The sequence below is a fragment of the Pristiophorus japonicus genome, chromosome 5, assembly GCF_044704955.1.
Source record: "Pristiophorus japonicus isolate sPriJap1 chromosome 5, sPriJap1.hap1, whole genome shotgun sequence".
Taxonomy (NCBI): Eukaryota; Metazoa; Chordata; class Chondrichthyes; family Pristiophoridae; genus Pristiophorus; species Pristiophorus japonicus.
The window spans coordinates 267,627,983-267,654,117 of NC_091981.1; the positions used below are offsets into that span (position 1 = coordinate 267,627,983).

The following is a 26,135-nucleotide window of genomic DNA, read 5'->3' on the forward strand; positions in this document are numbered from 1 at the left end:
GTTCTTCCCAATATTTAATTGGAGAAAATTTCTGCTCATCCAGTACTGGATGTTGGACAAGTAGTCTGACAATTGAGACCGTGGAGGGGTCAGTGATGGCAAGTAGAGCCCCAGTTTCCACATGTCGTCAGCAACATGTGGAAACTGAGCAGCAAGGAGCAGCAGATAGATGAGAAATAGGAGGGGGACCAAGGATAGATCCTTGGGGGACCCTAGAGGTAACGATGCGGGAGTGGGAAGAGAAGCCATTGCAGGTGATTTTCTGGCTATAATTAGATAAGAATGGAACCAAGCGAGTGCAGTCCCACCCTGCAGGACGATGGAGAGGCGTTGGAGGAGGATGGAGTGCTTGACCATGTCGAAAGCTGCAGACAGGTCGAGAAGGACGAGGGGGGATAGTTATCATGTGACTTGTGATCTATGATTCCAAATGCTAATCACTCACTGAAGAACAGCTTACATTTATACAGTGCCTTTAATGTAGAAAAAAGTACTAAGTGCTGCACAGAGGCATATCAGACAAGAATGGATGCTGAGCTAGAGAAGGAGCTTTTAAGGATGGTTTACCAGCGGTTTGGTAAAAGAGGTGAGTTTTAAGGATGGGGGGGTGGGGGGAAAAGAGAGGAGAAAGACAGAAAGACGCAGAGGGAGGGAAATCTAGAGCAAAGGGTCACCAATGGTGAAAAAAAGGGAAAGAGAATGCACAAGAGGCCACAAGTCAGGGGAACAGAGAGCCAATGTAGTTCTGCAAAGACAGGGCAAAAGGTTAAGCGAAACAGTTCTAAATTTTCCTTTCGCTTACCTTTGACATGAGTCCTCGAAGGACTTTTGAAGGCTGAAAAGCACAAAGTTTGCACATCCTTCGTCTTAATTCATTCCGGAGAATAGGGATCAGTCTCCTGACTTTTCGCTGCACTGCGTTCAGAGCCTGAATGTCTGAGTCTCAGTAACCAGAATTGGATACATCAAGATCTGACCAGAGCAGTGCACAGGTTTCTTCTCTGACTACTATTTTGACTATATAGTTCAGAATTGTATTTGCATTGTCCATTGATGCTTCATAGTGACTAGACTTTTATACACCCCATGTGCTAAAATTCCTAGATTCATTCAACTTCAGCCTAGCTATTTCAACATCATTTATGTTCATGTATCAGTCAGTTTTCAAACTTGTACAGGAAAAATAGTTTGTGTTGTTTTCTATTGGACAATGTATTTACTCTACTATTTCCTTTTCATAAAAACAGTGACAGCAGTTGCTGCAGACCTGTATTGACTAAACAGTGAATTCTGCAATAAACTTCTTCATTTAGAGAGATAAATACTGACATCATCAATTAACTTAAGTAAAAAGAAGGCAATTACCATCTAGTGTTGACTGCAATGGTCCTATCCTTCCCATTCGGCGCATCCTCCAGACATGTCTAGCTGAGGGCACATACAGCTGTGTGACCTAGTATTAAGAGATGCCGACAAAAGTAATCATTAGTCTTACAACCTTTGTGGATTTTACAATAACTTCATAATTGATATCTTTATTTTAAATGCCTCACAGCATTGAGAAATCAATTTTTCTATAAAGAATAAAATGGCACATCAAATAATCAATTCAGTATTGACAACTGAAGTGACTGCAAAATGAAAGCAATTAAGATAAGTAATGCATTACTTTGTGTATTTCAAGATTTTTCCTGCTGGTTTAAATTCCAACTACATTATACAGTATGATCATGTCATGCAGCATTATTTTTTGATCAGCTGAGCGTCAGACACATAGAAACAAAGCACCAGGGCCTAATGGAATGGATCCCGATCCTGAGGGACGAAATTTCCATGGCTCTTGGAATTATATTTTAGGGCTCAGAGTGTGGATGAGAGAGAACTGGAGAATATGTTACTCATAGTACCTACATTTAAAAAGGGAGACAGAACTAATCAAGGTAATTACATGCCAGTTTGTTTTGCATCTGTGGTAGGGAAGATTTGAGTCTACAATTACCAAATAATTAGAGAGAAAATAGTTAGAAGTAGCCACTGATTTCAAAAGGAACAACTGTATTTGACAAACCTCAATTCTTTGAGGAGGTAACAGACATAGTAAGTGGGGTAAATGCAGTGGATGTAGTTTATATGAACTTAAAAAAAGCCTTTATTTAACAAGGTAAAAGAAAGCCTTGCATTTGTATGGCAGCTTTCACGACTGCAGGGCATCTAAAAGCGCTTTACAGCCAATTAAGTACTTTGAAGTGTAGCTACTGTTGTAATGTAGGATAAGGTACCACACAGGCAATTACTAGAGAATATCAAGAAGTATGGAATTGGGGGAGGATAACAAATTAAAAATTGGTTAGAAGGAAGGAGAGAGTTGAAGGTAGTTTCTCCAGTGGTTAGAAGTAGGTAGTAATATCGCACACAGTTCAGTCAGTTCTGAAGCCACTTCCGTTCACTGTATCTATCAATGATTTGGTTAAAGGGAGTGGTGTTGAAATTTACCGATGATACCAGAATAGAAGGTTTAGTTAATTCTCATGAAGGCCAAAGTAAACTGCAAAGGGATATTAATAAGGTGAGGGAATGGGCTAAAAAGGTGGAAAATGGAATTCAATTATAAGTCAATCAAGATAAAGGGATACGAGAACCAAGTGGGTAAAAGTGATTAGGATCCACTAGTCGCACGGAGGGTACACAACACAAGCTGGTTGGGCCAAATAGTCTGTTTTTGTGTTGTAATTTCTATGTATTTCTATTAATGTGCAGCGAAGACCAGCCTATCCATTAAGGCATTGATTTTCAGGGTTATCTGGAGCCGAGTGGGAAGAATTGCAGCCCTCAGTGACAGGTGTAGTTTTCATTAGTGAACAAGAGTTACGCTCTGGAGTACTGCTATCCTGCCTGGATCAGACACTAGATGAGTCTGCCACAGCTGCTTCACTTCACTCTGAACATCATGCGTCAGGCACATCTTGAAGATACCTAATTCACAAAACCTGATTACGCATATATTATTTATTAACCTCTGATGTTGGGAAATAACTTCTTTTTAATCCTAAAATTACATTCTAGAAAGTCACTTCATCTCCTATACATCCAGATGAGAAATACACACCTTATCTGCTCTGATATTAACTTGATCAGAAAGCCAGTGATCAGGAGGACAAAACTGCCTTCTTGTGTCTCTCGACTTCAGCATTTTCACTAAATTAGAGATCACCTATATGAAAGAAGCATGAACAAGTGACTTAAATAATAGCATTGTACAATATATGTTTTCTGCACAGGTCACTTGGGGCTTATTTCACTCACACACCTCGCGTTACTCAAGGACTGTGGGCCTTTTCAATAATGAAATGCAGAAAAAAATCTGATCGCAAGGAACAAATTAACTGAGTTAAGAGTGCATAATAACAGCAAACTGTTGATCAGGCAGTTTATGAATGCTATCTATCAGAGATTAAATAATACACAAAATCACTTAATAACCAATTTTTTTCTGTTTTCTCTCAAAAGGTGTAAACACATACAACCGAAGATTCCCCTCCGCCATGGTTAACATGGCCTTCGACCGTGTTCATTCTATTGCCCGCACCTCTGCTCTCACCCCTTCCTCTTACTCTCAGAACCACGACAGGGTTCCCCTTGCTCTCACCTTCCACCCAATCAGCCTCCAAGTTCAACGGATCATCCTCCGCTATCTCCAGCATGATCCCACCGCCAATCACATCTTCCCCTTCCCTCTCAGCATTCCGAAGAGATCGCTCCCTCCGCGACACCCTGGTCCATTCCGCAGTCACCCCAGCAGCCCCTCCCCTTCCCACGGCACCTTCCCATGCAAGCGCAGGAGATGCAACACCTACCCTTTTACCTCCTCCCATCCCACTATCCAGGGCCCCAAATACTCATTCCAGGTTAAACAGTGATTTACTTGTACTTTTCAATTTAGATAACTGCAGTCACTGTTCACGATGTGGTCTCCTTTACATTGGGGAGACCAATGCAACGTAACACCCTGAGCTTCTGGTCACTTTAATTCTCCACTCCACTCCCACTCAGACATTTCCGTACTTGGCCTCCGACACTGTTCCAATGACGCTCAACGCAAGCCCGAGGAACAGCACCTTATCTTTCGTTTAGGCACTTTATAGTCTTCTGGACTCAACATCGAGTTCAACAATTTCAGATAACCTCTACCCAGCTTTGGCTCAGTTTCCTTACCCCGCCTCGAGCTTATGTTTTTTTTCTCTGTCTCCAATGGAAAGCTGGTCATTATTCCGCCATTCATACCCTAGCTAGAGTAACCTTTTTCTAACTTCTTCCATTACCATTTCAATGTGGCCTATCGTCCCTTTTATGTCTCTAATCTCTCCTGCCTTTCACCCTATCACAGACCTCCCCTTTTGTTCTTTCTTTCCCCCCCCCCCACTTTCAGTGCTGCTTAAGAATGTGTGCTTTGAACATTTGGCAGTTCTGACGAAGGGTTATCAACCTGAAACGTTAACTCTGTTTCCTCTCTACAGATGCTGCCTGACCCACTGAACTCTCCAGCATTTTCTGTTTTTATTTCAGGTGCTAACATATGCTGGGGAATGATTCAACACTCACCAGCAACTTCTGGCACTGTCTCCAAATGGTTTTCCTTCATCTTCCAGTTCCCCCTTGCCCCAAACCAAGTATCATAAATCAAAGCCTGCTCCTAAACACCAAATGTTCACACTCACCCTTTCCAGCAACCAACAGCAAGAATGTGGTTGATTGCCCCCACCCTCCAATTAATATGGCTGAGATTTGTTAATTCTACAGACCGGAGATGAAACCTGCAATTGTTAAATGGGTATCTAGTTTAGTTTCAAATTATGGACCCACTAACCCATTAGGATAGGTTGCTTTTAAAAAATTTTTTAAAACGTTAACTTTTGGCACGTAGTTATCGATTTTAAGCCCACCCCTCACCTCAACAAATGGATTTGCCATGTAAACTGTACTGCAATGTACCATTCATACTACTTGAGAAGTGGAGATTCATCGAATGAAATTCTATTCCCAATATATGTAATTGAACACAAAACTCAATAATCAAGAGAAATTGCTTGGTCAGTCACCTGCAATAGCAAGTGAAAATTAATAAATGGATACTGTCATAGATTTATTGTTGAAAGCATGTCAGAAACAACAATTTTTTCAAGGGCATAAAAGAAATGCACATGCCAGCATGACTGTTTTTTTTGCCAGAAACTAAAATAGGAAATATGAAATATCAATAGGCTGGACCTGTCATGGCTTTGAAGTCCTTTTGATGCTACATCTGGAGAGAGGATTTGAGTTAACATTAACTTCTCATTTATTTTGTTAGATGAGCTTTTATACAAAACAAAGATATTTTGCTGAAGAACACAGCTAACTTTGGGAATTCATAGAAACATATTCTTCTTGGATGTATCAATTACTTTGGTTGATAACTGTGTCAAGTTTATTTTAGTCAGACTGACATTTATGGAGCTAGAACTGTAACACCTCCATACTCCCGCTTTGGAAGTAGGGACAAAAGAGTCAGTCGTTGGATCAAAATCCTAGAATTGCTTACCAAACACCACAGTGGGATTATCAGCAGCACAAGTACTGCAACCGTTCAAGGCGGCCAGACATCCCCTTTCTCAAGGTAACTAAGTGTGGGTAATCAATGCAGCCTTGCCAGCATCGCCCACATCCCAGGAACAAATGAATTCCCACTGCTGATCAGTACCCTGTGACCCCTGCTGCTAAGTTCAGGTGAGGACAGGACAAGGTTTGTTACCATCCGTAGATAAATAGTCTGATGACATTATCTTCAGACATGACAAATGGCTACTTTGGCAAAGTACCGCAGGGCTTCTGGGGTCTGCGGAACCATAATCTAATATGTGTGTCTCGGAAAGGGGAGGCGGGACCGGGGGAGAAGAACGGAAGAAAAATTTCAAGCTACGGCAATAACAACGAATAAAGAACAAACAGATTAGATATAGTTTAAAAACCCAGTAGAGTGTTTCAGATAATTATATGCATTAAAGCAGTGCTGACAAAAATAATCCAAACCTCGGCACTGAATCTCTCCTTGGTATGTATTTTACAGAAAGCTGCAGCCTAGCTGCTGCTGGGGGATGGTATTGTGCTCAGTTAGCAGAATTTTGCTATATACAGAAGGATATTTCAATCCTCTGTGATACAATAGTGTGATATTTTAATTGTAAGAGCAAGATCACTTTTTAAAAAATTTAACTATCTAACAGTGATATTCACAAAACAGTACATCTTAAAAATATGCTACAATATTTTGGTTAAACAAGCATTCAGCAGCATGGAGAGTAATGTGCTGACATTATGGTGAATAAGCCCCAGTTGTTCAGATAGTGTTCGTCAGCCAATGTATGCGTCAACTGCCTACATAATAAACTAAAAATACATTTCAGTGCTTGTTTTCTTTTTCCAGCAAGGTCAACGCTCTTGCATATAGCAGGATTTGAAATACAGCACCAAGTGCCTTATGATGAATTCTCATAGTCGGAATCAACTGTTTAAATTCCAACTAAACTTACATTTGATCAATCCAAACGAAAATGCAAAAAATATTAAAACTATACAGAACATAATCCCCAAAAATACAACTGTTGACAACTTCCAAAAATGGTATTTTGGTGGCTAATGTTCAATTAGACTATTTCCAACAACAAAAAATAGACAACTTGTGACAGGCTTAAAAGTTACTGCTACAAATGAATAGAGCTGAATTTTGAAAACTACTTCTTTAAAGCAAGCCATTGGATTAAAAGCAACTTTTTAAGGGGTAGCTCAAACACCACACAGTTATGGTCATGCCACTTTTAAAAACAAGATGTGCTTGAATCTGGAGGGAAGAAATAATAACCCATCATACTCCAATTAATTATGATTTCGATATTACCTTATCAGTCTGTCATTTAAAGTGTTTAAATGATAAATGGCTCAAATTGTCTGTAAATGCCTGACCATATCAATTAGCAAGTGACTTGCAGCCTCTCTGCAAAAGGAACACATACGGTCTGCATTTACAGCAAGTACCAGGAATCTGTCCAAGTGATCTTCAAGCTGATTTGAATGATAACTATAAAATTTAGAAGAACAGCCTGTTCCCAAGCAGAAAGCAGCATTAAGTTCGGAAAGGGCTGTAAATCAAATTGAACTCTGACTTAATTACTACAAATAAATTGACTAAAATTAGTCAAAAACAAGAAGTTATTTTGCCAATGATTGGCCTTCCCAATTATAATTTTAAATTTGCTCATATATTAACACTGTATTCATCTCAATCAAAACATCATCAGTTACTATCCCTGCCAGTACTAACAGCTTTCTTTAAGTGCAATACATTATAAAGAATAAGCTGATTGGTTTGAATAGCAGCTATCCCTGACTTGTAGAATGAATAAGCATTCCTTAATTAGTCCATCAGGTTAAGTGCAGGCATTAATGGGTGCCTGCAAAACTCCAGCATGACATCTCTTTCCAAACACGGCCAAGCAGCAGCTTCCATTAGCAATATTAATACAAGCTTAGTTGATCATTTTCATTCAATTAACTTCTTTCAATTAAATAGATAGCTTTGTTCTGAACCGACAAAAGAAGTGATAAAGAAATAGAAGAGATAGTTGATGACTTGCACCGAACATTAGTGTGTTATGGGTCACTGGGAAACAAAACTATAAATCTAATATTCAATTTGGGAAATGCATTTCCTTTATGCCAACTTTAAGTGAGCAGCTTCAGATGACTATTATGTTTCCTGCTCCCCGTCATTTACAATCTTTTTTCCAATGAAATTTCACGCACTTATTAGTAACACTTACAACTACCATTATAGAATCCAACAATTACAATTCAACACTTCATTTCACTTCTTTCGCAACGGTCTCATCTTTTCTTGATCGCAATTACTGATTATCCTTCAGCCCTCGTCTAATTGAAACATGCAGGTGGAGTTCACATTATAAAGTGCAGATTCTGTTCTGCAGCTTGAACATACATCGAAAGGGCAAGGTGCACCAAATAGCAACTTGATATAGGAAAGTAGCATTGAAAAAAGGTCATTTGGCCCATCCAGCCCGCTCGGTCACCCAACTTCTATTACAAGGCCTCCAGTGACCATTTTCCATTCAGCCCAAGCCACACAATGGGCCCAAGTTTCCACATGATTTGCGCCTGATTTTTAGGAGCAACTGGTGGAGAACGGACTATCTTAGAAATCGCAATTCTCCTCATTTTTTTTTTCTGCAGTTCTCGTGAGGTAGAACAGTTCTACTTTGGAACAGAATTTTTTCTTCAAAAGGGGGCGTGTCCGGCCACTGACACCTGATTTCAAAGTTTCCACAGTGAAAACGTACTCCAAACGAAAGTAGAATGGAGCAAGTGAAGATTTTTGTAGAACTGAAAAAACCTGTTCTACACATTAAAAAATCAGGCGCAGGTTACAAATTAGGCGTCCAGAACGAGGTGGGGGGGGGAGGAGAAGGGACGTCATTAAATTCTACAATAAATCCTTATTTATACTTCTACAAATATTATACAAATAAATCCAACCTGAATAAACATTTATAAGCAAAGAAAAGATTAAATAAACCATCTTCCTACCTGTGTGAAAGTGCTTCAGCCATCGTTCGTTCCCGTGGGGGGTGGGGAAGGAAACCGCCGTTTGTTGCCGCGGAGGGGAGGGAGGGGAAGGAGACAGCGGTTTGTTGCTGCCGCGGAGGGGAGGGAGGGGGAGGAAACCGCCGTTTGTTGCCGCGGAGGGGAGGGAGGGGAAGGAGACAGCGGTTTGTTGCTGCCGCGGAGGGGAGGGAGGGGGAGGAAACCGCCGTTTGTTGCCGTGGAGGGGAGGGGAAGGAGACAGCGGTTTGTTGCCGCCGCGGAGGGGAGGGAGGGGAAACCGCCGTTTGTTGCCGTGGAGGGTGGGGAGGGGAAGGAGACAGTGAGAAGGGTAGCCTCAGTGCTGATGGCAATGTGCTTTTATTAAAAAATGTTCAAAAATTAAACAGCTACAAAGAACTACAAAAATGGCCGAGTGCCAATGTTTCCTTCACACTGCGCGTGCGCGAACGCTCCAACGCGCACGCGCAGCGTTGCCAACAGGAAAAAAACTAATTTAAATAGTACCCGCCCCCTCCCACTAACAAAATCGGCGCGAGTGTAGGCTCCGCCCCCCTGGGCGCCGCGCCAAACAGACAAGGAGCTGCAAAGCGCTCGAGAATAGCGCGGTTTTTTTCTGGCGCCGTTTTAGGCGCGAAAAACGGGCGCCCAGCTCGGAGGGGCGCCAGCTTTTTATCCTGTGGAAACTTGGGCCCAATGTGTTGAGATCAAATTAGTATACTCAGCACCTGCTGTATTACAGCTTTTATATGGGCTCATACAAATCTTTAGGCCAGCAGATTAAAGCAGTGAGTTGCTGAGGCACATGGACTAGGAATGCTCCTCTGCTTGTGCTGAGTTAGCCGATCTCAACCAGAGCGGCAATAGAGGCATTATTTTAACCTTCAATGCCTCTGGGTTAAGAAATAGAAGAAAAAAAACACGAGCAGCATTGAAGCCTGCAGTTGCTTTCCAGCAAAATTAATAAGAAACAGAGAACTTTGAATCAGGATCTATGCAAAACAGGATTCCAAGAGCTACAAATCATCACCATACACAGATCAATGGCAAATTGTTTGATCCACATCTGTCCACACTACCAGGGGCATTATCCTAGATAGCACTGATACACTAACTGGTGTTATCCACAGACAAACCTAACCCAATGTATTTGATAAATTGTAATCTTCCTCTGAAGTCCTCTTGCCCCATATATGTAACTTTTCTGATGATTTTTCTTGAATTCACAGGCTTTTGCCTCAGACGAGTGTATTTTATCTTCAACTTGAATATCACAGAAGAATATGCAAAAAAAGCAAAGCAAAGAATAGCTTCCTCGGTGTACATCTGATCAAACCATTATGGAAGCACAAATGGGCATTGGCAGAGGAAAAACAAGAAAATCACCTGGCCATTGGCAGGAACCTCGCTCAAAGTATGGGTGTTCAGGCATAATGGCCTGATTTGCAGCCAATATGAGCACAGCTGCCATCGAAAGAAATGCAACTGAAACCCGGAATACAAGATGCGCATGATGTTCTTCTATATGAAGGGTGCTATGCATGAAGATGTTACTGGTGTCGTCTTCTCCTCCTAGCTTGTTTTGTATGATATTTCTCCCTTGGTTGGCTAAAGACATTGTTTGACAATTTTAGAGTCACCTGCATCAATTGACTCATTGTGAATGGGTGAATCAAAACCTTCTAATGGGGCTTCTGTGTGATGGGAATATAATTAATTCTCCATTCTCAATCAATGCAATAGCCAAGGACTGAATCTATAACAGACCCATCACATTAAAGTTGAGGTTTTGCATGCTGTGGTGCTGGCATCAAAAGAGAGGGGAAATTTGAACTTTAACATTTTGGAAGCATGTCTGGGAATTGTCCCAGCATTATGGAAACAGTATTGGTGAAGCAAGTGGCAGCCAAAGATAACTTGTAAATCTGGAGAATGTAGAGCATAAATGAAGCCAGAAATGCTTATGAGTGTTACTACTTGCACCTGGCTCTCACTTTTACTCAAGAGCACGGCACTGTAACTGAGAATTGATGAGAAAATTATGTTCAAAAACAATTTCTAGCTCTCTATCAACAAAACCAATATCATTATAACACTCTAGGTTTCTCTCTTCAATCTTCAGTTCTGATTTGTTTCAGACTTTCTCTCCTCAGTTGAGCTCTTCAGATTGGATCCTGGTCAGTTCCAGGTTTCCTCTGCAGTTTCACACCATCATCTGCTTTAGCGTTGTACTTACTTTCACACCAATAAATTCAACACAGTTCCCAATCTGAATGTGTGTTTTGTATACAAAATACCAAATAAAGAATCTTGCCATTTATGAAAGACTTATGGTCGAAGGGGAAAAATACTCAAATAGGTGATCTTATCACGAGGCATCCTTAAGCCACATCTACTACATTCATCTTCCACTTAGCATATTGGTGTAGAGTATTATTTCATTTTATTTAGCAATTCAAATGTTTATTAGGCAAATGAAAAGAGGCAAAGATTAATGGTTATTTAATTTAGTATTTCAGGACCTGAGCACATAATCTAAGTTGGCATTCAAGTGCAGTACTAGGAAGTGGTGCATTTGCAAAGATGTCCAGATGAGATGTTAAAATAAAGCTTTGTTGGACTGTTCTGGTAGAAATGAAAAGTTCCAAGAGGCACTAGTTGAAGCAGCTCAGGGATTTTTCCTGGTATCCTAGCTAACATTCCTACACCACCAAAAATAGATTATTTGGTCATTCATTGCTGCTTGTGGGGTCTTAATCTATGCAAAACGATTGCCATAAGTCTCATTATTTCATCTATACTGAGTGGATGCACGTCATACAAAGTGACACCAGTGTTTAGGAAATTAATAGAAGCTGTTGCTTTTTAAAGCTTAACCTAGAATTTCGAAGAATGAGAGGTGATCTTATTGAAACATACAAAATTCTAACAGGGCTAGACAGGGTAGGTGCAGGGAGGATGTTTCCTTTGGCTGGAGTCTAGAACCAGGGGTCACAGAATAAGGGGTTGGCCATTTAGGACTGAGGTGAGGAGAAAATCTTTACTCAGAGGTGATGATTTTTTTGAATTCTCTACCCCAGAGGGCTGTGGAGGCTCAGTCTTTGAGTATATTCAAGACAGAGATTGATAGATTTTTGAATATTAAGGGAATAAAGGGACATGGGGACAGTGCAGGAAAGTTGAGTTGAGGTAGAAGATCAGCCATGATCATATTGAATGGTGGAGCAGGCTCGATGGGCTGAATGGCTTACTCCTGCTCCTAATTCTTATGTTCTTATCTTAATCTTCCGTGTGGTGCTTCAGTTTTAAAATCTTGGAAATTTAGTTTAATTATAGAAAGCTAATATTTGTAAACTAATTTACCACCTATTTTAATGTATGATGAGGATTTATTCTTGAATACACAATATTTATTACAGGAATATTGCAGAAAATAAGTCTATCCCTAAAACTTTAAATTTCACGAAAGATAAATGTTATCACATACAAATAACCAAATACCATTTTAAATTCAAAAGTATTTAATACATCTTGGCATCTCCAAGATAAAATAATGATTCAATGGCTGTCTTAAAGAGGGTGTACAATTTGATATTAGATTGGGTGCAGTATACAAATTCATAATGATGCTTGGTGAATGCACCAATTAAGCAGTGGGAAAGAATTTAACTATAATGAGTACTTAAGTATTCCATCATGTTCTAGTCTCTCAATCAGAACATAAATCTTAATGGATTTTATTTTACAGCAGTAAAACAGAATATAGCGAAATTTTACAAAATATATCTGAGACTAAGTGCTTAAGAGAACCGCTGCATAGCAGTGCTATACGATATTTCTAAATTATTGAACAATTATGTTAAAATAATGAATATTGCTGAATATTTATTGAAAGAATCTAACTTTTTATAAATTGCTAATAGTGGATTACAGAAAAATATCACTGGAAACAGTTAGGTTCTAGATTTAGAATAAAGGTATACTTTCTCGGCCGCAACCGAGACTCCAGGATTGTATGTTGCCTCCCTGGTGCAAGGGTCAAGGATGTCTCGGAGCGGGTGCAGGACATTCTAAAAAGGGAGGGAGAATAGCCAGTTGTTGTGGTGCACATTGGTTAAAAAAGGGATGAGGTCCTACGAAACAAATTTAAGGAGCTAAGAGCTAAATTAAAAAGTAGGACCTCAAAAGTAGTAATCTCTGGATTGCGACCAGTGCCACGTGCTAGTCAGAGTAGGAATCGCAGGATAGCTCAGATGAATACGTGCAGCAGGGAGATTCAAATTCCTGGGGCATTGGAACTGGTTCCGGGGGAGGTGGGACCAGTACAAACCGGACGGTCTGCACCTGGGCAGGACCGGAACCAATGTCCTAGGGGGAGTGTTTGCTAGTGCTGTTGGGGAGGAGTTAAACTAATATGGCAGGGGGATGGGAACCAATGCAGGGAGACAGAAGGAAACAAAAAGGAGACAAAAGCAAAAGACAGAAAGGAGATGAGGAAAAGTGGAGGGCAGAGAAACCCAAGGCAAAGAACAAAAAGGGCCACTGTACAGCAAAATTCTAAAAGGACAAAGGGTGTTAAAAAAACAAGCCTGAAGGCTTTGTGTCTTAATGCAAGGAGTATCCGTAATAAGGTGGATGAATTAACTGCAAATAGATGTTAACAAATATGATGTGATTGGGATTAGAGACGTGGCTCCAGGATGATCAGCGCTGGGAACTCAAACATCCAGGAGTATTCAACATTCAGGAAGGATAGAATAAAAGGAAAAGGAGGTGGGGTAGCATTGCTGGTTAAAGAGGAGATTAATGCAATAGTTAGGTAGGACATTAAGCTTGGATGATGTGGAATCTATATGGGTAGAGCTGCAGAACACCAAAGGGCAAAAACGTTAGTGAGAGTTGTGTACAGACCTCCAAACAGTAGTAGTGATGTTGGGGAGGGCATCAAACAGGAAATTAGGGGTGCATGCAATAAAGGTGCAGCAGTTATCATGGGTGACTTTAATATGCACATAGATTGGGCTAACCGAACTGCAAGCAATACGGTGGAGGAGGATTTCCTGGAGTGCATAAGGGATGGTTTTCTAGACCAATATGTTGAGGAACCAACTAGGGGGGAGGCCATCTTAGACTGGGTGTTGTGTAATGAGGATTAATTAGCAATCTCGTTGTGCGAGGCCCCTTGGAGAAGAGTGACCATAATATGGTGGAATTCTGCATTAGGATGGAGAATGAAACAGTTAATTCAGAGACCATGGTCCAGAACTTAAAGAAGGCTAACTTTGAAGGTATGAGGCGTGAATTGGCTAGGATAGATTTGCGAATGATACTGAAGGGGTTGACTGTGGATGGGCAATGGCAGACATTTAGAGACCGCATGGATGAACTACAACAATTGTACATTCCTGTCTGGCGTAAAAATAAAAAAGGGAAGGTGGCTCAACCGCAGCTATCAAGGGAAATCAGGGATAGTATTAAAGCCAAGGAAGTGGCATACAAATTGGCCAGAAATAGCAGCGAACCCAGGGACTGGGAGAAATTTAGAACTCAGCAGAGGAGGACAAAGGGTTTGATTCGGGCAGGGAAAATGGAGTACGAGAAGAAGCTTGCAGGGAACATTAAGACGGATTGCAAAAGTTTCTATAGATATGTAAAGAGAAAAAGGTTAGTAAAGACAAACGTAGGTCCCCTGCAGTCAGAATCAGGGGAAGTCATAACGGGGAACAAAGAAATGGCAGACCAATTGAACAAGTACTTTGGTTCGGTATTCACTGAGGAGGACACAAACAACCTTCCGGATATAAAAGGGATCAGAGGGTCTAGTAAGGAGGAAGAACTGAGGGAAATCCTTATTAGTCGGGAAATTGTGTTGGGGAAATTGATGGGATTGAAGGCCGATAAATCACCAGGGCCTGATGGACTGCATCCCAGAGTACTTAAGGAGGTGGCCTTGGAAATAGCGGATGCATTGACAGTCATTTTCCAACATTCCATAGACTCTGAATCAGTCCTATCGAGTGGAGGGTAGCCAATGTAACCCCACTTTTTAAAAAAGGAGGGAGAGAGAAAACAGGGAATTATAGACCGGTCAGCCTGACCTCAGTAGTGGGTAAAATGATGGAATCAATTATTAAGGATGGCATAGCAGCGCATTTGGAAAGAGGTGACATGATAGGTTCAAGTCAGCATGGATTTGTGAAAGGGAAATCATGCTTGACAAATCTTCTGGAATTTTTTGAGGATGTTTCCAGTGGAGTGGACAAGAGGGAACCAGTTGATATGGTATATTTGGACTTTCAGAAGGCTTTCGACAAGGTCCCACACAAGAGATTAATGTACAAAGTTAAAGCACATAGGATTGGGGGTAGTGTGCTGACATGGATTGGGAACTGGTTGGCAGACAGGAAGCAAAGAGTAGGAGTAAACGGATACTTTTCAGAATGGCAGGCAGTGACGAGTGGGGTACCGCAAGGTTCTGTGCTGGGGCCCCAGCTGTTTACATTGTACATTAATGATTTAGACAAGGGGATTAAATGTAGTATCTCCAAATTTGCGGATGACACTAAGTTGGGTGGCAGTGTGAGCTGCGAGGAGGATGCTATGAGGCTGCAGAGTGACTTGGATAGGTTAGGTGAGTGGGCAAATGCATGGCAGATGAAGTATAATGTGGATAAATGTGAGGTTATCCACTTTGGCGGTAAAAACAGAGACACATTAGATTAGGAAAAAGAGAGGTGCAACGAGACCTGGGTGTCATGGTACATCAGTCATTGAAGGTTGGCATGCAGGTACAGCAGGCGGTTAAGAAAGCAAATGGCATGTTGGCCTTCATAGCGAGGGGATTTGAGTACAGAGGCAGGGAGGTGTTGCTACAGTTGTACAGGGCCTTGGTGAGGCCACACCTGGAGTATTGTGTACAGTTTTGGTCTCCTAACTTGAGGAAGGACATTCTTGCTATTGAGGGAGTGCAGCGAAGGTTCACCAGACTGATTCCCGGGATGGCGGGACTGACATATCAAGAAAGACTGGATCAACTGGGCTTGTATTCACTGGAGTTCAGAAGAATGAGAGGGGACCTCATAGAAACGTTGAAAATTCTGATGGGTTCAGACAGGTTAGATGCAGGAAGAATGTTCCCAATGTTGGGGAAGTCCAGAACCAGGGGTCACAGTCTAAGGAGAAGGGGTAAGCCATTTAGGACCGAGATGAAGAGAAACTTCTTCACCCAGAGAGTGGTGAACCTGTGGAATTCTCTACCACAGAACGTTGTTGAGGCCAATTCACTAAATATATTCAAAAAGGAGTTAGATGAAGTCCTTACTACTCGGGGGATCAAGGGATATGGCGAGAAAGCAGGAATGGGGTATTGAGGTTGCATGTTCAGCCATGAACTCATTGAATGGCGGTGCAGGCTAGAAGGGCCGAATGACCTACTCCTGCACCTATCTTCTGTGTTTCAATGTTTATGTTTCTTATGTTTGTTTGTAAATAAGCACTTATATTCAACATATTATGTTGCCCTGAATATTATAGCAGTGATAATATGCATCAGAAACAACATAATTAGTACATAATTGGGAATCTTGTGAATGGCTCAGGCAAGTTAATATTCACTACATTTACGCAGGTTGTACAGTCTCCCGCACCTATTTCAAAGTGCAGAAAATAAGACATCACTAAACTTAAGACGATAGCATCATGCCTTAACTAAGTGTTAATTACTTCAATGGTCATCATCGCTTTCCAGGTGGATAAAAAGGACCAGATAACAACTTTTAGAACAAAAGTTCTCCCACAGCAACTATCCTTTGTGGTGAAATTCAATGAGCAGGCGTAATCTAGTTTGAGAAGTTAATATTTGCATATTGACTGCTAACAGCTATCGCTTTAATATCAATGCATTCACACCAATAAAAGTTTGAAAGAGTGTTGAAAAAAGAATAGTCGGTTACAGATCAAGCTTCAAAAATAGTAGCTTTACAAATTTCGCAACCACTGGTGCCACTTTCTATAACATGTTTCCAATCTATAGACGCAATAATGACACTCATGGGGCTCAATTTTGGCCCACCCTTTTTTTCGGCGCACTTACCAGAGATGTGCCATTTTTCTCCATTTAAATGTGCGGCGAAAAAATTCCTCCCCATTTTGGCCGCTCTCCAGCCTCTCCCCGGTCATCGCGCAGCGTGGCCAATCGAGTTGGGGGAGGAGCCAACGTCCTGCGCTGAAAACAGTGCCGGGACGTCTGCACATGCGCATTGGAGTCGGGTCGCGATGTCCGTGCATGCGCAGAAGTGCCGAAATTTGGCAATTGCCCATTTTTAAAAGGAATCGTAACTGCTTGTGTTTTGCTGTCCAGTGAGTTTGCTTCCTGCAGCCTGTGTGTGCTCGAATGTCGGCAGTTCCTGCCCCTATCCCTGGCCGAGTGGTCTCCCGGTCGTCCTGCCTCCATCCCTGGCCGAGTGGTCTCCCGGTCATCCAGCACCTATCCCAGGCCGAGTGGCCTCCCGCACTGGCCGGCCCTCTGCCTTCCCTGGATGAAGGTAGGACTTACTTCTATTTTTTTTAATTTGTTATTGAATGCTTATTACTTTTTGTGCTTTGTTGAATGCTTTTTAAGTCTTGGGGCTTTAGGTGCAGGCCGAATGGCCTCCGATGTACCTACCTGCGCTGATTTCTTAACACTCTGCGAGAGTTTTCTGAAGTGGCCACATATGCTGGCCTAAGTAGATTTGGAGTAACTATTAACTGGCGAAAGTGACCTAAATGGCCAAAACTGGCTTTGGTGGCTGGTAACACACCATTTTGATAAAAACTAAACTAAAAGAAAATCGTTACTAACTCACTTGCACTGGCGCAAATTGAATGTGCAAAATGGGGATTTTTAAGATATACCAGAAAAATCAAGTTATTCCAAAAAAAAAACGAGCAACTCCTGGTCAAAATTGAGTCCATGGAAGCAGAATCAAAGCAAAATTTGATTACGGGTTACAGAATCAAGACACGTAAATGGAGTTGAGATACAGATCAGCCATGATCTAATTAAATGGGAGGACAGGCTCAAGGGGCTGAATGGCCCACTCCTATTCCTAAAATGTATTTTTGTACTTTTTACAGAAATGCATTTTGGTTCTTAATTAGGGACTTCCCACCTTCAACCAATGGGTAAAGCAATCCTGCTCTATAACTGGTTAGCAGAAGATATACATCTGAAATGAAAGTCAGATCACCTTTTCAATTCCTCCCCCTTCCATAGTGAAGCCACCTTACTCCTCTACATAATAATAACAGATGAGAAACAATAGAGCCAAGCATTCAATGTTGCAGCGTATTAGAGCATAAGAATATAAGAAATAGGAGCAGGAGTTGGCCATTCGGCCCTTCGAGCCTGCTCAACCATCCAATAAGATCATGGCTGATTTTCTATCTCAACTCTACTTTCCTGCATTATCCCCATATCCCTTGAAACCAAAAATCTATCAATCTCTGTCTTGAATATACTCAACGACAACCTCAGCAGCACTCTGCAGTAGTGAATTCGAAAGATTCACTACCTTGAGTGAAGAACTTTCTCCTCATCTCTGTTCTAAATGGCCGACCGCTTATTGAGATTGTGATACTTAGTTCTAGACTCCCAAGCCAGGGTAAACATCCTCCATTCATCTACCTTGTCAAGCCCTGTAAGAATTTTGTATGTTTCAATGAGATCACTTTTCATTCTTCTAAACTCTAGCATTTGATTTCTTAATTGCTTGCTATACCGCATGTTAACTTTCAGTCATTCGTGTACAAGGACACACAGGTCCCTCTGAACATCAACATTTCCCAATCTCTCACCATTTAAAAAATACTCTGCTGTTCTATTTTTCCTATCAAAGTGGATAACTTCACATTTCTTCACATTATGGCCCCAAGTTTCCACATGATTTGCTCCTGATTTTTAGGAGCAACTGGTGGAGAACGGAGTATCTTAGAAATCGCAATTCTCCACATTTAAGTTTTCTGCAGTACTCGTCAGGTAAAACAGTTTCACTTTTGAACATAATTTTTTTTTTTTTTTAAAAAGGGGGCGTGTGCGGCCACTGACGCCTGATTTGAAAGTTTCCACAGTGAAAACATACTCCAAACTAACTTAGAATGGAGCAAGTGATGATTTTTGTAGGTTTGAAAAAACCTTGTCTACACATTAAAAAATCAGGCGCAGGTTACAAATTAGGCGTCAGGAACGAGGTTGGGGGGGGGGGGGGGGGGGGGGGCGGAGAAGGGAAGTCATAACATTCTACAATAAATCCTTAGTTAGACTTATACAAATAAATGCAACCTGAATAAAAATTTATAAGCAAAGAAAAGATTAAATAAACCATGTTCCTACCTGTGTGAAAATGCTTCAGGCAGGCCTTTCAGGCAGCGGTTTGCCGTCGGGACCGACCGACGGCAGGGGGAGGGAGGGAGAAGGCTGCAGGAAGCCTCATTACTTGAGGCAGCCGTTTGCCGTCGGGCCCGACGGACAGCAGGGGGAGAAAGCTGCAAGAAGCCTCAGTGCTGATCATGGAAGGGCAATGTGGTTTTATTAAAAAATTTTAAAAATTGAACAGCTACAAAGAATTTGAATCGTCTCAAACAAGTGCATGTGTCCCGTTTATCACAGTCTATCTTTAATTACAGAATGCACTCCCTCACAGAGAAATATCAAGAAAATTAAAATACAAGCCTTTGCAAGGGTTCAATAAACAAATTTTCACTTTTTCTGCAGCACTTTTTAAAATGGCCGAGTGCCAATGTTTCCTTCAGACTGCGCGTGCGCGAACGTTCCAACGCGAACGTTCCAACGCGCAGGGTTGCCGGCATGAAAAAAACTCATTTAAATTGTACCCGCCCCCTCCTACTTACAAAATCAGCGCGAGTGGTCGGCTCCGCCCCCGGGCGTCGCACCAAGCAGACATTGAGCTGCAAGGAGCTCGAGAATAGTGTTTTTTTTCAGGCGCCGTTTTCGGCGCGAAAAACGGGCGCCCAGCTCGGAGGGGCGCCTGTTTTGCCGCGTGCGGAAACTTGGGGCCTATATTCCATTTGCAATACCCTTGCTCACTTAGCCTGTCTTATATCTCCTTAAAGCATCTTTGCAGCCCTCCTCACAGCTTACATTTCCACCTAGCTTTGTGTCATCAGCAAACTTGGATATATTACATTTGGTTCCCTCATCCAAATCATTGATATAGTTTATGAATAGCTGAGGCCCAAGCACTGATCCTTGCGGTATTCCACTAGTTATAGTCTGCCAACCCGAAAATGATCCGTTTATTCCTACTCTCTGTTTTCTGTTAGTTCGCCAATCCTTTATCCATGCTAATATATTACCCCCAACCCCATGAACTTTTATCTTGTGCAGTAACCTTTTATGTGGCACCTTATCGGATGCCTTCTGGAAATCCAAATACACCACATCCACTGGTTCCCCCTTATCCACCCTGCTCGTTACATCCTCAAAGAACTCCAGCAAATTTTTCAAACATGATTTCCCTTCATAAAACTATGCTGACTCTGTTTAAAAATTATGCTTTTCCAAATGTCCCGCTACGGCTTCCTTAATAATGGACTCCAGTATTTTCCCAACAGATGTTAGGCTAACTGGTCTAGAGTTTCCTGCTTTTTTTGTCTGTCTCCTTTTATAAATAGGGACATTACATTTGCGGTTTTCCAATCTGCTGGGACCGCCCCAGAATGCAGCGAATTTTGGTAGGTCACAACCAATGCATCCACTATCTCCACTATCTTTTAAGACCCTAGGATGTCAGCCATCAGGTCCAGGGGACTTGTCTGCCTTTAGTCCCATTATTTTACTGAATACTACTTCATTACCCTGATTATCCACAATTGGGATGTTTTTAAAGTGTCCTCCACCATGAAGACCGATACAAAATATCTGTTTAACGTCTCTGCCATTTCCCTGTTCTCCATTATTAATTTCCCCAGTCTCATCTTCTGGGGGACCAACATTTATTGTAACCACTCTTTTCCTTTTTATGTATCTGTAGAAACTCTTACTATCTGTTTTTAGATTTTGTGCTAGTTTACTCTCAATCTATCTTCCCTCTATCATTTTTTTATCCTCTGGCCTCTCACTAGTCTTGGCCACCTTGTTTGCCGCCCCTTATTTCCTTAGATAGCCACGGATGGTTATCCCTTCTCATTAGGATATATTTTTGCTGCGAGTTATGAAATATCTCCTTAAATGGCTGCCTTAAATGTCATAAATCTGTGCTGACTCTGCCCAATCCTATTATTTTCTAAGTGTTCTGTTTCCATGTCCTGAATAGATTCTCGCATTTTCCCTACTACTGATGTCAGGCTAACTGTAGTTCCCCGTTTTCTCTCCCCATCCTTTCTTATATAGTGGGGTTACATTTGCTACCTTCCAATCTGCGGGAACCGTTATAGAATCTATGGCATTTTGGAAGATGACAACCAATGCATCACTATCTCTCTAGCCACCTCTTTCAAAACCCTAGGATGTAGGCCATCAGGTCCAAGGGATTTATCAGCTTTCAGTCCCATTAATCTCTATTTTTTTTTTACTAATAGACCCCTTGGTTCTCCACTATTTCCGAGAGGTGTATTGCATCTTTTTCCATAAAAACAGACACGAAGTACTTGTTTACTTTCTCTGCCATTTCCTTATTTCCCATTATAATTTCTTCTGTCTCTGCCTGTAAGGGACCCACGTTTACTTTTGCTAATCTTTTCCTTTTTATATACCTGTAGAAGCTTTTACAGTCTGTTTTTATGTCTCTTGCTAGTTTACTCTCATTCTATTTTCCCTTTCTTGATCCTCCTTTGCTGAATTCTAAAATCGTCCCAATCCTCAGGCTTACTGCTCTTTTTGGCAACACAAGTCTCTTCCTTTCTTGTAATACTATCTTGAACTTATCTTGTTAGCCATGGTTGGACTTTTCCTGTGGGGTTTTTGTGCCTTAAAAGGAATGTATAATTGTTGTAAATTATGTATGAATTCTTTAAATGCTAGCCATTGCTTGTCGACCATCATACTTTTTAATGTAGTTTCCCAATCTACCTTAGCCAACTCGGCCCTTATACCTTCAGAGTTTGCTTTGGTGAGGCTTAAGACCCTAGTTTCGGATTTAACTAAATCACTTTCAAACTTAATATTAAATTCTATGATATTATGGTCATTCTTCCCCAAAGGCCCCTTTACAAGATTATTAACCCTTTCGCATTGCATAGTTTTAGTGTACTAAACATTGTACCATCAGTCATCCCGTACAGTAATTTTACAACGAATGCATGGAAACACAAAATAAGGTGTTTTAACACTAATTTCAAACTATTCGTTGGGTATAATATTCGACTGAGAATAAGTTAGAAGCTGCAATATAAACATGTAGGAAGCATTTTCACAAGTTAATACTCTCCAACACATACACCACTACTGTACCTTAAAAAGCTGAATCCATCTTTTTCTCTCAGCTTCAATTCTTTGTTGCATTTCTGCATTGGTTCGGACACCAATGCTCTTAAATGCTACCATGTATTCCTCCCGAACCTCTGGCTTTGTTTCTGGATATGCCAGATGAATTATTCCAAGGCAAGCATCCCGAAGACAACGGGATAACGTCACTAGCTCTCTTAAAGTAAATGGCATCATTGTCGGCGGTTGCTGACCCACACCTAAGGAAGCAGAAATGCAACATTACGGTGATTCATCCCCTATGTTTTTACTTCCAGCAAACAAGCAGACATCAACTTTTAGTCGTGTTTTTAGGATAATTACCGATGGACATTCTTCACTTTTTTATTTTTACAGGATGGTTCTATGCAATTCAATTTGTATAAACTGCAAAACCATTTTCCTGCATCAATATTGTTCTCCTTGGAGCAGAGAAGGCGAAGAAGAGATTTGATAGAAGTATTTAAAATCATGAAGGGGGTTAGATGGAGGAGTAAATGAAGAGAAATTGTTTCCAATGGCTGGAGGGTCAATAATCAGAGGGCACAGATACAAGGCAATAGGCAGAAGAACCAGAGGAAAAATGTTTTCACCCAACGAGTGGTTGGGATTTGGAATGCACTGCTCGAGAGGGTGATGGATACAGATTCAATAGTTGCCTTCAAAAAAGGATTGGATAAATAATTTAGAGAAAAAATTGCAAGGAAATGGGACTAAGTGATTGCTCTTCGGTGTACATCCAATGGGACAAATGGCATCCTTCTGAGTTTTGCTATTCTATGATTCTCTAATTTATTCTATATTCTCTACCCCATAACAAACTTAATTATAAAGGCTATTCCTTTTAATTTGAAGTTGCTAATTCCAATAATTTTTAAAAAGTTTGAATTATTCATAAGTGCAAAAATGACTGAATTATCAGAGTACATTTACAGTCTTCTACAATGATGAATATCAAAAGCAAATCCTACAGATGCTGGCACGCTCACCTCAGAATCAAAAGGTTGTGGGTTCAAACCCCACTACGGATTTGAGCGCATAAATTTGGGCTGAAACTTCAGTGCAGCTAAGGGAATTCTGCATTCTAAGATGGGTTGTCTTTCAGATGAAATGAAGACCACAAAATGGGGCAAGTTTCGGCCTGAATTGCTCCTGTTTTTTTGGAGCAACTGGTTTAGAATGGAGTATCTTAGAAATTGCAATTCTTGGCATTTAGTTTGTTCCAGTTCTAGTCAGTTCGAACAGTTTCAGTTTGGAACAGATTTTTTTTTTCCAAAAGGGGACGGGTCCGGCCACTTACACCCGTTTTGAAAGTTTAGACAGTGAAAATTTACTCCAAACTAACTTAGAATGGAGTAAGTGTAGATTTTTGTACGCTCAGAAAAACCTTGCCTACACTTAGAAAATCAGGCGTAGGGAAGGGGTGGGGGGTGGGGTGGGGGGGAGGGAAGAAAGGGAAGTTTACAAACATTAAACACTTCAGTTTTACAAATAAAGAGCCATCATCAATGATAAATACAACATTAAATCAACCAATAAATCAATCAAAAAAATTTAAAAAATCAAAAAATCAATAAATAAAACGTTTTCGACTTACCGACTGCAGCACCGGGAGCCCTCCAACAACGTGCTGGGACGGGACCCCCCCAGTGTCTCTGTCAGTGTCTCTCTCTCTTTGTCTGTGTGTGTGTTTCTCTCACTCTGTCTGCCAGTGTCAGTCTCTCTGTCTGTTAGTGTCTGTGTTTCTGACAGCGAGGGTGGGGGGGGGGGGTCGGGTCCAGTTGGGTCTGTGTGGGGGGGGGGGGGGGGCGGAGAGGAGAGCGCGGTAGTCAGGTCGGGGAGAGGGGGTTTCGAGAGAGCCAGCTGAAGGGAGGAAGCAGGAGCTGGGCGTGGGAGGTGCAGCTTGATCCACGCCGCCCCAGTGAGCCCATTCGGCCAGGGCTAGGGGCTGTGTGCTTGGGCCCCTCCCACAGTTTTGGGCACCTGGAGCTACTGCACATGCGCGCCCACTGTAGCGCGCCTGTGCAGAGGTCCCGACACTGTTTTCAGCGCAGGGACCTGGCTCCGCCCCCCACAGCTCGTGCTGTGCCGCGCCCAGCTCCAGAGGACCTGCAGGGAGCCGGAGAATCTCTAAGTATTTTTTAGGCGCACTTTCGGGCGCGAAAAACTGGCGTCCAGGTCAGGGCTGCGCCATTCTAGGCGCGGCCCGAAACTTGGGCCCAATATTTCCGTACTTCTCAAAAGAGGTGCAGGAAGCTCTCCATATATCACGATCAACTTGTCTGCCTCAACCACCACCAAAAAGGTTTTTTTTTGGCATGTGTGCGCAGATTGACTGCCACGTTTATCTACAGAACAGATTGTACTTCAAACTTGCCCGTTGGTTGTCAATTGAATCCAGAGGGAAATAAGGCACTATATAAATGCTAGTTTTTCTTCCTTTCAAAAAAAGAAAACTGTACATTTTTGCACCAATTTTCTCCCCTCTTCTTCATGTAAAGGCATCAACTCTTTCTAAGCATACAGTTCAGTCACCAAGCTCCCTCCCGTCTCAGCCAAATTACCATTCTTCACATGCCAGCCTAGACAGCGAGACTTTGCAGACTATTTGACTGGAGTGAGCATTAAAACAGAACTCAGCCCTGTTCAAGAAACAGAAATTTACAGCGCAGGAGGCCATTTCGGCCCATCGTGTCGCGCCGGCTGACAAAGAGCCGCACGGCCCTTGGTCAGTAGCCCTAAAGGTTACATATAAACCTCTGAACAATGACTGAAAGGCAAAGAGCATCCAGCCCAATCAATCTGCCTCACCACGACTGTGACACACCTTATACTGAAAACATTCTACTCTCCACCCTAACTGGAGCCATGTGATCTCCGGGGAGAGGCAAAAACCAGATAAAAACCCAGGCCAATTTAGGGAGAAAAAATACTAGAGGTAAACAATTTTAAAGCACACTTTAGAGCCAAACACACCCTCACAAACTCGAGTCAGCCGGATCTGTGGATGGATGTCATTATCGTACAATAAAAAATGGAATTGATGTCTGTGTTTCATATTTGTGAATGAAATTGTGCAGTTTGTGTGTGTTTTCTCCTTGTTTTGGAAGGAGGGGCATGAGCTTGGCAAACTTCTGCTTTCATCATCTGCTAATTCTCACCGACTATTTCTCTCCAGTTTTTAAATCCGGTTATATATTTTAAGTCATTTACCTGACTCTTTACATATTGAAGTTTTAATTTGAAGCAAGCTAGCAGAATATACATTAAGTAAATACATTTTAATACACAGTAGTAACCAATATTTTGTAATCAATATGTTTTTTTATTCATTGAATGCGGGCGTCGCTGGCGAGGCCAACATTTGTTGCCCATCCCTAGCTGCCGAGGTCATGGTAACGAGCCGCCTTCTTGAACTGCTGCAGTCCATGCAGGTTTGATACAGCGGAGTGACTTCCTAGGCCATTTCAGAGGGCAGTTAAGAGTCAACCACACTACTGTGGGTCTGGAGTCACATATAAGCAAACCAGGTAAGGAAAGCAGGTTTCCTTCAAGGACTTTTGTGAACCAGATGGGCTTTTAAGACAATAGTTTCATGGTCACCATTACTGATACCAGCTTTTTATTTCAGATATAATTAATTAACTGAATGTAAATTCCACAGTTGCCGTGTTGGGATTCGAACAGGTGTCTCTGGATCAGCAACATAAACACTATGCTACCCTTCACATATGTAACTAGGCTCTTCTAATGGCTCAATTGGACTGGAACTCAGACAAATAGATCAGGTTTAATCCTTAATATCTGGTAACTTAGCTGATCACAACCATTGCAGCAATAGGGCACAAAAATTGGCGTCAGTGACCATTGCCCAGGGAGGGAGAAAAAACGGCCAATTTACTGTTCCAGATTAATATCCAATGACCCCTTCTTGAGATGTGGCAATATTAGGCAAGAACATATGGAGTTTGGCTGTGACATTTCATAATTGCCCAGCATGTCAACATTCACATGGAGAATATCT

The 26,135-nt window shown here is 41.6% G+C and overlaps 1 protein-coding gene across 6 annotated transcripts in view; it reads right to left on the minus strand.

The window, feature by feature from the left end:
* The window catches only part of ube3c (ubiquitin protein ligase E3C), a 231,689-nt gene that overhangs the window by 105,993 nt on the left and 99,561 nt on the right, over positions 1–26,135 (minus strand). For all 6 annotated transcript variants that reach the window (XM_070881630.1, XM_070881632.1, XM_070881627.1 and 3 more), the window contains 3 exons: positions 22,100–22,332; positions 3,107–3,211; positions 1,366–1,453 (listed from right to left, as the gene is read on the minus strand). In XM_070881630.1, the coding sequence (XP_070737731.1) occupies positions 1,366–1,453; positions 3,107–3,211; positions 22,100–22,332 (426 nt within the window). The remainder of the gene's footprint in view (positions 1–1,365; positions 1,454–3,106; positions 3,212–22,099; positions 22,333–26,135) is intronic.